The sequence below is a fragment of the Odocoileus virginianus genome, chromosome 7, assembly GCF_023699985.2.
Source record: "Odocoileus virginianus isolate 20LAN1187 ecotype Illinois chromosome 7, Ovbor_1.2, whole genome shotgun sequence".
In the NCBI taxonomy this organism is placed as follows: Eukaryota; Metazoa; Chordata; class Mammalia; order Artiodactyla; family Cervidae; genus Odocoileus; species Odocoileus virginianus.
The window spans coordinates 130,287-142,632 of NC_069680.1; the positions used below are offsets into that span (position 1 = coordinate 130,287).

Below are 12,346 nucleotides of genomic sequence, written 5' to 3' on the forward strand. Positions count from 1 at the left end.
TTACTCTAGTGCTTTTACAAAACTGAAGATCTTCAAGAAGTTTCATAGAAAGAACTTTTATTATTACAAGTATAAGTTTCTGATAACCTTTAGATCATACCACTGAAATAGGTAAGAAATTACAGAATTCTAGATGAAAACTGATGGTTTCAGAAACTGCTAACAAGAGATCAAGATCAACAAGAATTAATTACATGGAACTGAATAAATTGATGGATATGATTTTAAGTTTCATGACTTTTTGTCCAAAATAGTACTGGCTTTTAATATTTGTTCTCCAGATATGAGGAAACCTTTCCTCTTTTATGCCTAAGTCTAATATACATAAATATTTAAATTCTATCACATATTACCACTGTTATACATTTTTTTTAGTTTAGAGTTACCCACATATTTAATTTTATTCCTGCTTCTCTACTATGTTATCTGGGATTTCCCCCCTTCTTAAAAAATAGTTTTTACTATTACCCTTTAGTTTATTTTGCTAATAAAAAAATCTGTTATTATTTATTTATTTATTTGGCCAGGCTGTGTCTTAGTATGGCATTTGGGATCTTTGATCCTCGTTGTGGCATGCGAACTCTGAGTTGAGGCATGTGGGATCTAGTTCCCTAACCAGAAACTGAACTAGGGCCCCTGCACTGGAAGTTCGGAGTCTTAACCACTGGAAGTTCGGAGTCTTAACCACTGGACCACAAGAGAAGTCCCTAGTTTTGTCTTTCTCTAAATGATTTCATTTTTAAAAGATATATATATCTTTTAATATTTTACTATTCCTATTTTGTTAATTTTTATATTTTGGCCATGTGGGATCTTAGTTCCCCAACCAGGGATTGAACCCACACCCCTTGCAATGGAAGGGTGGAGTCTTAACCCCTGGGCCACCAGGGAAGTCCCTAAAGATATTTTTGCTTATACACAATTCTTAGGTTTATTATTATATCCTTTTAGCACATTAAAGCTACCTTCCCATTGAGGTCCAGTTTTCATTTTTGCTTTTGCAAAATTAAATATTGATTTTAAGTTGTTCTTTTCAAGTGGAATCTCTTTCCTTCTTTCTTCCTTCTTTCCCTTTCCCTCTCCCTTCCTCCCTCCCTCTCTTTCTCTTTCCTCTTTTTACTCCCTTCTGACTAAAGTATACCTATGTAAACAATGATGAAACATTTATCTTTTTCTCTCTACCTGATTTATCCAGAATTTGGCTTTTTCAGTGGCCCCCTTCTGAACTTGTTGGCTTATTAGTATCCAGATTGCAACCAGGTATACTGATCATTGTTCTCTTTTTCTCTCTCTTTGTTGTTTTTAAACTGTTTATGCTTTGAGTTCTCTCACTGCTGTACTATAGTCTTACTAATGCTATTACTTATATCCTGCCTATTGTATAAGATTCTCGTTTCTTGCATTACCATTATGTAACCAGGTCTCTGACTAAATTAACAATGGCTAAATGTCTTGAGGCAATTTGTCACATATATAACTCTCTGTAAAATTAATTGCAATAGTGTAATTCTAAATATTATGTGTTTGAGCAAACTCCAGAAGTTGGTGATGGAAGGGAAGCCTGGCATGCTGCTGTCCATGGGGCTGCAAAGAGTTAGACACAACTGGGCAACTGAACTGAATTCTAAATATGGGGAAAAGCAACATGAGAGAAACATTTCTTGGATCACAACAGTCTAGTAATATAGATGACACAGAGACTCTATAGGATAACAGGGCCTAATTCAAATATAGCACATGAATAGCCAATCAATGGAATTCTCATCCTAGGAATGAGTCTTCCTAGCCCACGGGACAAATTGGTCATGAAATGCCTCCCACACCTTGGTCAAATTTATGACCCAAAGTGGGAAGTGAACCAAAAAGAACAAAGAGCATCACTCATCACCTAGTTAAAGTAGTGGGTTAAATTATAACCCACTGCAGTTACCTACCAACAGTGCACCCTGAAGGGAATTCAGGATGAAAAAAACAGGATGAGGCACTCTGTGCTTTGGCCCCTAGATAATTAGATGCATATCCTGGGAAGAAGTTCAAGGACTCCAGATTCTTGCATCTTCATACATGTAGAAAAGTACTGAAATCACTAACTTGAGATGTCTGTTCTTCATGATTAGCAGTGATCTTTTACCAAGATGTATGCTTAACTACTTGTATTTTCCAGTCATAAAATTCACATATATACTGACTTCTCCCTTACCTCTTTGGAGCAGCTTACTCAGAGCTACTGATTGACTGTTTCCTGGGCAGTAGTCTTCAATAAGACTCTGAATAAAGCTTAAACTCACAGCTCTCAAGTTGTGTATTTTTAAGTTGACATAGGGTTTGACTGGAGAAAGCAACAGGATGCTTTCAAAATAGCAGTACTAGTGGAGGATGGGAAGAATTGACAAGCCAGAGTGCAAGGCAATAGAAGATATCTGGACATATGGGAACAAGGAAAAACATGATACCTAGAAGCAAAACAGAAATCAAAGATGCCTTGTTTCAAGGAAGGTGCAGGTTGTATGGTCCAGTAAAGGTAACCCGTAGCTACATGTGCCTGTTGAACATTTGAAATGTGGCAAGTGACATAGATTAAAATAACACTTCAGATATATGGTACTAAATACAATGTATTATTTATTTGTTCAGACTGTTGTGGGTCCTTTTTTCTGCACTCAGATTTTCTCTAGTTGTGGCTAGCAAGGGCTACTCTCTGTTGCAGTGTGTGGGCTTCTCATTGAGGTGGCTTCAGTAGCTACAGCACACAGGCTCAGTAGTTGTGGCACACTGGGCTTAGTTAATCCAAGGCACATGGGATCTTCCCGGACCAGGGATCGAATCTGTGTCCTTTACATTGCAAAGCGGATTCTTAACCACTGGACCACCAGGGAAGCCCCAAAAAATGTATTATTAAAATTGATTTATTGGTTCTAGCTTTTCCTCTTTCATTATGGTTATTAGAGAGTTTAAAATTACATATGTAGCTTGCACTGTACTTTGGACAAGGATGAAGCATACATTTACAGATTTGTTCACCAAACATCTGTGGACTATCTCCCTGCTCAGTTGACAAAACTGATAAAGACAGAATAGCTCCTATGGGGGCTTCATTCCTTTCAGAAGACTATGATTATGTGATGAGTCTCATGTGATGTGTGCCCTTGAGGTGTGCCCTGGATACATGGGCACATCAGATCCTAGGTGTGGTAAACCAGCAGAGAAGCCTGTCCAGATGAGGCTTTGTCCTGGAAGACCACTAGTGTTAACTAAATCAAGAATAGAATAGTGTTGCAAATCAGAGGGAATCATTTCATCAAAGTCTGTGACTCTGTTTTCCCTCTTCAGGAAGTTGTCCAAAGGCTTAGCATTTAAAGAATGGTGGAATATTAAGAGGTATTCCAATACATTCCTTCTATTTTTGTCCTCATTTTAGTATATGTGCTGCCTGAAGCAAGCACTTTGCCCTCATTTTAGATTAAGCATGAGAGAAGAAATAAAATCAAATGAACATGGTAGGCAAGCACAACAGGCCAAACCTTAAAATTACTCTTGGCTAAAATAATTCTATAAACCAATGGCTGCAGGAAAAGAGTTCTTAGCCATAAAACACACAACTTGTACTGAGGGTAGTAATGCTGACACCCTGTTTCGTATTGTTAGGAAGTTAATTAGCCTTGGAGGCTGTAGATAGCAGCCATGGTGGTCACTTGACACTCCCAGGATCTGACCTCCACTGGAAGGGAGGCACCCTGCACCTCAGATCCACTCCTAAGAATAATACTGTCATTAAACAAGTGTCAGACATTTGGCACATTATCTGAAGAAAAGAACTGGAAAAAGTTCTGAGTGTAATACCCATTCATCCTTTTCCAATCAATAAACCCAAATCACAATTGTTACTGTATTTATAAATCCATCAAACTTGCTGTGGTTCAGAGAGCTTTCATTTTGTGTGGATTTGCCCAAATTAAGAACTTTCAATCATCTTGCCTTTTACAAACTTAGATACAGAAAAGAGTTTAAAGTAAGAATTGTGCCCAGCAGTGTCTGACTCTTTTCCACCCCAAGGACTGTAGCCCACCAGGCCCCTCTGTCCATGGAATTTCCCAGGCAAGAATACTGGAGTGAATTGCCATTTCCTCCACTATGGGATCTTCCCAACCCAGAGATTAAACCGTGTCTTTTGTGTCTCCTGCATTGGCAGGTGGATTCTTTATCACTAGTGCCACATCAGAAGCCCAAAGTAAGAACTAATTGCAAACAGAAAAGGAAAGAAAAATCAAGAACTTCAAAATAGTTTTCTGCCTGAAAGTTTTGCTTCAGGTCTTATAGACTACAACTGTTTATGTCTAAACTGTCCCTGGTATGTCCAAGTTTCAGAGAACTGCAAAGTAAAACCCTAGCACTACCATCTAATTAGAATCCTTACTCTTAGAAAGCTAGTCCATAAAAGACATCATCCACAAAGAACATCAGCTATTACCCATAGTGGTGAATACTACTTAAGGCAGACAATTTGCTCTTTCAGAGTAGGGTTGGTAGAATGATCTGTCCATCTCTTAACAAATCAGTCTCTAGAGTGATGGGAGTGCCATTGTTTGAGCAAATGACTTCACTAGTGGTTAGTCACCAAGAGATATCCTTTGGTAACCTCAACTATGGTTTTTCCAGTAGTCATGTATGGATGTGAGAGTTAGACCATAAAGAAAGCTGAACATTGAAAGCTTGTGAACTGTGGTGTTGGAGAAGACTCTTGAGAGTCCCTTGGACTGCGAGGAGATCCAACCAGTCAATCCTAAAGGAAATCAGTCCTGAATATTCATTGGAAGGACTGATGCTGAAGCTGAAACTCTAATACTTTGGCCACCTGATGTGAAGAACTGACTCATTTGAAAAGACCCTGATGCTGGGAAAGATTGAGGGCAGGAGAAGGGGATGACAGAGGATGAGATGGTTGGATGGCATCACCGACTCAATGGACATGGGTTTGGGTGGACTCTGGGAGTTGGTGATGGACAGGGAGAACTGGTGTGCTGCAGTTCATGGGTCGCAAAGAGTCGGCCATGACTGAGTGACTGAACTGAACTGATACTGGGAAAGATTGAAGGTGGGAGGAGAAGGGGATGACAGAGGATGAGATGATTATATGTCATCACCAACTTGATGGACATGAGTTTGAGCAAGCTTCGGGAGTTGGTGATGGACAGGGAAGCCTGGTGTGCTGCAGTCCATGGGGTCGCAAAGAGTCAGACACAAATGAGTGACTGAACTGAACTGAACCTCAGATCTCTGATGCAAGGCTCCTTAACAGCCAGGGTTCCCCATCTCTTCTATGAGGAGAATGCATTTGCCACTTCCCTGAGCAACCTGCAGGTTTAGGGCTGCTGGCCACCTTCCTGAGTTTACTTCCCTTCATAAAGCAGAGGTTGTAATGGCAGCAAACCAGCCTGGGGAAGAACTTACTAGGGAGTATCTTAAGGCCATTTGGAAATCATTCATTTCTTCAGGTAAGTCCCAAAATAGCCAGATGTAAAGAAAATATTCTGTTACAACATAACTATTTTATATTAGCATCAGAGAATAATTTGGAGTAAGCTGCAAAGAAATAAAGGAACATGGCTGTTGGGACTTCCCTGTTGGTCCTACGGTTAGGACTCCGTGCTCTCACTGCCAAAGACCTGGATTCCTGGATTCCCTGGTTGGGAACTAAGATCCTGAATGCTCTGTGGCAGGGCCAAATAAAGAACATAACTGTTTCAAATGCCAGTGTTCTCACACCTGGAGGAAAAGGCCTGCAAATCTCAAAGGAGTGGAAACCCCAATGCAAGAGGAAAGGCCTCAGAAATCTTGTCTGGCTTGAGATAAGAAAGAGGACACGTGGTCACATGGTAAAGAGACACCACACTGCCATTAAGTCTATTAATTTATTGAGTAAAAATGAAATCATCGTCAGACATATTAAATTCAGTTTGGTTTGAATTTGGCTGATGTCCACTTGCAGCAGAGATGAATGAAGGGAAAGAGAAGACACAGTGACGCTGGCAAAGGGTCACCGAACAAGGCCATTTTCCATTAATTATAAAAGCAGGCATCACACAGCCAGCGTGAGTCATTAGCAAAGGGGGACGTGATACTGAATGAGCAGCAACAAAACCAAAGTAAGTGAGAACTCGGAAGAAGAGAGAGGCCAGAGCTTTCAGAGGACAAAATTCAGCAGAGGCTGCGTGGAGAGCAGCGCTGGGAGCGGAGCTGCCCGCTCACTTGGGGAACACCGTGATCACATCATAGCCCTCCGGTGGAGTGACCCGCTCCCGGGCATGCTTTTCACAGTAGATCTGATCCTCCACGAAGAAATGGCCCTTCTGCTTCAGGTTGGTGCCACAGTCGGTGCACACGTAACACTCAGGGTGGCGGTGACGTTCCCGTAGCTTCACGAACACACCGCTGCAGGAGGGGAAGGAGGAGAGGTGCTCCATTAGTGACGAGCACCTGAAGGGGACAGGCCGGGGCTTCTCCCAAGGGGCCCGTCCAAGGGCAGATCAGAGCCTCCCCGCTGGCCTCCAGTCTTAAAGGGGCTTCTCCTGCCTGGAGGCCAGAGATATTCCCCTTGAAGACTTCCGGAAGTCCCTCCCACTTCAACCAAGCAGCCCTGCTTTTTCTGGCTTACGTGTTCATACCCTAAGGGTTTCACAGCCAAGGAAAGCCTTCACCACCTGGCTCTGAGACACAGGACCAACCTCGCCTCTCTGCTCCATCTTCCAGGCAGGATTTTTTTCTCCATCATGCCCACAATGGGCAGCATGAAGCACTTACCACATTTTCATGGTTTACACAACCTGCAGGGCCACCGATGGCTGGGGAAGACAGATACTCACACAATGCCAGTGCCACATTTGTCACACATGGGCAGCTTCTGGGCATTTCCAATTGATGCAGCCACTTTGGTGACCGGAGCCTTAACACTTCTGAATCCTGAGGGCTTGTTGGGATCCCCTAAAAGGAGGAAAACACTTGGGTTAGCCAGGAAGGGCAGGACTGTATAAGCATCTAGCTCTTTCAGAGTCACTTATATGTATGTTCCAGCAAGGTCATGGGCAGCAGAATCAAACAGACTTGACTGCTGTGTGATCCTGGGCAAGTTACTTAACTTCTCTTCCCACAGTTTCCTTTTCTATAAAATAGGAGAGCATTTCCCCTTCAGAGTAGAACAAAATGATTGAAAAAGACACATGTAGCCCTCCCTGGCACAGCCCTCAAGACAAATTACATTACATGCTGATTAAATACATGCAAACATTGATATGGGACTTAAAAATACCTTACATAGATGGAAAAAATTTAAAACACATGAAAATCAAATGGCAGTGTAGTCAGATGCCAAAAGAAACCCACATAACAAGGACAACAAAATCATTATAGTACAGAATGCTAGAAGTCAGATAAAAACCACCTGCCGCAGAGCAGAGACAGTAGCAGCCTTCCTGCAGTCAGCTTTCTGTGTGCAAAACCAGCTCCTAGTTTCTAGAGCTCTGCCTACAGCCCAGTTCATCACCTATGTAGGTAGCTGTGAATAATAATGATAAGCTACTAATATTACTACTATTGCTATATATTTGGCTGGCTCTGTTTCCACATCACATTTTTTTTTCCTGTGATGTTGGCCCAGTGAGGATTGTTATGTTTGTCAGTTATTTACACATCTCTGTCTGGAATACAAATTACTGGAGCACCAGAGCTGTTTCATATATTTTTTCAACACTCCACAGAGCCTACCACAGGCTTAGCAGAAAAGAATGGTGGGCTACAGTCCATAGGGTCGCAAAGAGTCAAACACGACTGAAGCAATTTAGCATGCACACATGCACAGCCCAAGGTATCATCTTGCCTTTCCAAACCTTTCTGCCTTTCTTGGTCACAGTCCAAGCTTTGTTCATTATAGAATCTTTTTTTTCTTTTTGTATTAATTTTTATTTTTAAAAAATATTGCACTCAAGTATTATTTCTGTCTCGATTATCGAGTTTTGGGGTGCCAACTTAAATTCTTTACCCAAAGCAAATGCCTCCCTCACCTTATCCTAATTCTGGCCCTGCCTGAAGGGATCTCAGAGGGGCCTGGCTGGGCAGCCTCATGACTCCGAGTGTCCCAAACAAGCTCCCTCACTTTCTGGCTGGAACCAGCTCGGCTGTCTACCTGCTGTGAAGACAAGGAAATGGCATCTTTGCATACCTGGACAGTTTGGAGAGAAAATCGGTAGTTCTAAGGGAGCCAAACCTATGAGGTCAGGGTCTCTTATGTGATGGACTGCTTTTCACAGGAAAATTACCAGGAAAGGTAGGACGTGCAGGAGGAGAGAAGTAACACGACACATGAGCCCCACTTGGTAGGAGAACCCACATCTCTTTTTGGAACAGAGAGAAGTGAACTGATGGAGCTGGGCACAGTGTGAGTAGAGAAGGCTGTGTGCTGCCTAATGCTGATCTCGCTGTGGCTTATGCAGCCCTGCAGCACCACCTGCTGGCTCGATTTTCTTCTCTTACCTAGTCAGCCAACACTGCAAATGCAAAGAAAATTCCACATCTTTTTTCTATCCACTTCATTGCTCAACAACACTGGAGGGCTCCACACTGCCTACAGTATCAAATTCACAGTCCTTAACCTCACACCTAGTGGTCCTCCATGATCTGAACCGCAGACCACCTAAGGATTCTCCTGAAACCCTGGGCACCTGCCAAAATGAGCCTAGATACCTTCTGAGCAAACCTCCAGCTGACTGCACCTGGAAGTCCTGTATTAGATAAATGTCACCGCAATTTTAAAAAAAAAGAGTCCTTCTCCCTGCAAATTTTAGAATTTGACCTAGAGCAAGAGGGAGTGTGAGGAATCCCAGACCCTTTCTCCCAGTCCAGAGGCTAAATTTCACCCCAAATGAGAAGACCCACATTGAGTCTGGAGATTTATCACCAAGCCCTGCTGCAGCCTGGTGGCTCAGATGGTAAGGAATCCGCCTTCAGTTCGGGAGACCCAGGTTCAATCCCTGGGTCGGGAAGATGCCCTGGAGGAGGGAATGGCAACACTCCAATATTCTTGCCCAGAGAATTCCATGGACAGAGGAGCCCGGTGGGTTACAGTCCATGGGGTCACAAAAAGTCGGACACGACTGAGCAACTAACACTTTCACTTTTTTCACCTGCTAGAGCCAAACCTCCCACTGGGGACTCACTGACTGTGTGCCTGGCACTTTGCACATGTCATTTCCCTCCAGGCTTTAAACCACCTGTGAAGTAGCCATTATTAGCCTCACTGGACATGTGCAGAGAATAGGACTTAGAGAGATGAGCCACTCCCTTGAGATCTCATGGTGAGTCATGGGCAGATCCTGGACACCAGTACTGCTGCTTCATGAACCACGGGCCTTCTTGAATGTCAGCAGCCCTCACGGAGTGCTTTTACCATACACCAGCCACCGTCCTGAGCTTTGACCATTATATCTCAAATGAAAACATGCATTTGAGCTCCCTCACTTGAGAGCCTTCTGCACATGGTAGATGTCTGGATTGAAACTTATGCTGTTTCTTTTGTGAAAATTTAATGCAAGTGCATATTAAGAGATAAAGGAGAGACCACAAGATCTATCTCCCTTTTCATTTTTAGCAAAATTTTTATTTTATTTGGCATAAGAAGATATCCAGTCATCCAACCCAGGGGAGAAAAACTATAATTCTCAAACTCTCTTGTAACTAGATAGGGCCGTGTGACTAAATTCTGGTCAAAATATAAATGGAATAGTCATGTGGGACTTCTGGGAAAAAGAAAGCTGGTTCATCTGGAAGATGGAGTCCTCAGTTAGCCTTCCTGGTGCCTGGAAGTAGGCATGATGGCTGGAGTACTAGCTGCCAACTAGCACCAGGAGGCAGCCTTGAGACTGGAGACCACTGACTTGGCAGGCAGAATACAGGATGGAAGGGGTCTAGATATTGATGAGCAGGGAACTGCCACCTCAGGACAGTTCAGTGATCCCGGGCTTCAGGTCCTTCTCTGTGACCACTGTGACCTGACAGCATTCAGCAAGCTGAGCCCTGGAAGATATATGTTCTACTTTGGGTTGGAACAGATTGACATTTCCTTTCTTAAATAAAGGGTTTTACACCCATTTATTCAGAGTAGAGTTGTGATTTCTCACATGTTTTGAAAAACCATCATCCTCTAGGGTTGGACCCCAAGACATCGGTCAGTTGGGCTAAGACTGGAACTTAATATAGAGTATATGACTCATTCCTTCCAAACTGCACAGGTACTCCAAGCAAAGGGAGATATTGCTGGTAGTGATAATATCCTTCTAGCATAAAAGAAGAATTTTCCGAACTTCCTGTGCCTCTAAATTGCCAATTTCTCTAAGGAACGCACCCAAGTGGGGAGGAAGCCTAGGTGCTGGGTGTGTTCAGTAAGGGACTTTCAGCTCAGGAAGGACTCCTGGGGAGCCAACTCTGCAGTTGGGGACTTTCAGGAGGAAGGGGACTCTTCCAGAGGGAGCTCAGTTCTGACCCTCACTGGCTGCCCCAGGCAAAGAGCCAGCCTCTCTGGAGCCTGGCTGAAGTGGATCTCACAGAACCACCACATGTCCTTACCAACTCTCTCTTCACAGGCAGGCACATTGGGAGGCAGGACTCCAGTAAGCCTCAGGGAAAAGGACAGTGCAGAGTATGGAGGGCTGGGGCCCAGGAGGGCTGCAACCCCAACTCTCCAGACATCACTGGTAGCTAGGTTGACAGAGAGAATCAGAGGTGCTTATGAATGACCACCTGGGAGGTGGGTGAGCCTGACAGCTGTGGCGCACAGGTCACCTTTTTGAGAAGGAGGAAAAGCCTCCCTTCTACAGCACCCACATCTGCCAGAAATTTCTCACTGTTGTTGCTACAAAGCTGAGACAGCTTGTTGCCATCCGCTTGAAAATTATCATAAACAGTGTCTGATGTATACAGGGCAAAGACTATCTCCTGAGACCTTCAGAGCCACACAGGTAGCCCTGGGTGCCTCGAGCATCAGATCTTACATATGGACAAGCCAAGGCTGGCCTGGAACCTCTCGATGTGGTTTCAAACATCATCACAGTTATGAAGCACCTACTGCGTGCACCAGTCACAACGATGGGTGTTTTTGTGTAATTTGATCCTCACACCAATCTTAAGAGGAAAGGATTTTTATCCCAATTGACAGATAAGCAAACAAGTCTAGAAAGGTTCAAAGGGTTGCCTAAGGTCAATTCCGGGGTATGTGGCCACACTGGGGGCCTTCAGAGGGGCCATCCACCTAGAGCATCCACCCTAGAGCAAGAACAAGTGCAGGGCCCCAGAGTGAAGCCCAGAGCCTGGCTTCCCTGTGCTGCTGATTCATTCACTCAGCTGTCACAGCCCACGACCTTCACCCACTCACACGTGCCAACCACCGGAGAAGCATGATATGTGGGCTCAAACAAAACTAGTGGCGAACAGACAGCCCAGCAGAAAGCCACAACCGTCAAGTTCACCCCTGCCCTCAGTCTCCCTCAGTGCCTGTGACAGGAAACAGCTACGCAGGTGTGGCTGAGAGCTCATTCAGTCCCCCTCCCCCTTTATTTAAAGAGCTTTTAGCATTTAAGAGGCTGGCCTTCCAAACACACTGTGCTCTCTCCACCCCTCAGGCTGTGTTCACCTGTGTTTCAGCAACAACTACCCCTCAGCCCAGGCCTCAAACAACAGCTTCTGACCACACACACACACACACACACACACACCTGATTACACATTTCCTGTACACACACACACACACACACACACACACACACACACACACACCTGATTACCTTTCTCCTCAGACTCCAGGATTTCCTGCAAAACCAGGAACGAAGTGGACTGTTTCGGAGGCTCATTTAACTCCTGTTTCTCCTGAAGCATCTTGTAAACTTCAGATTCTTTGTCGATGACGAGTCCGCTTGGGAGCTGAGAATGGTCTAAGCTGTAAAGAATGTTTGCAAGTTCATTAGGACACATCAGAAGTTAGGGAAAAAAATCCACCAGGCACCCCCTTCCAAGCAAAGACACCCCTGTGTAAAAGAGTGAAGAGAAATTATCCCAATGGATGAAGCCAACTCCTGATGCAGCCATGGGCCCCCTGATGATACGGTGAGGTGTCTGTAGGCAGGGCCGGTTGCTGCTTCAAGTCAGTAAGAGGCTAGTTTGGGTGATTCAATTACTCTTTGGCCTAATCCCATGGAACGGGAATGCTGTGCTTCTTTCAAAATTATATAAACAATATTATGTCGAAAGAAAATTTAGAAGAGGGAAAATGTCAACCACAACTGAGCACTGAAAACTCAGCTGGGTC

The 12,346-nt window shown here is 44.0% G+C and overlaps 1 protein-coding gene across 1 annotated transcript in view; it reads right to left on the reverse strand.

Annotated features, from left to right (window-relative positions):
• Positions 1-5,895: 5,895 nt before the first annotated feature.
• PDLIM1 (PDZ and LIM domain 1) overlaps positions 5,896-12,346 on the reverse strand; it is a 39,930-nt gene continuing 33,479 nt past the window's right edge. The window contains exons 5-7 of the mRNA XM_020883454.2: positions 11,826-11,977; positions 6,861-6,978; positions 5,896-6,429 (exon numbers count right to left, since the gene is read on the reverse strand). Coding sequence (XP_020739113.1) covers positions 6,243-6,429; positions 6,861-6,978; positions 11,826-11,977 — 457 coding nt within the window. The 3' untranslated portion in view covers positions 5,896-6,242. The remainder of the gene's footprint in view (positions 6,430-6,860; positions 6,979-11,825; positions 11,978-12,346) is intronic.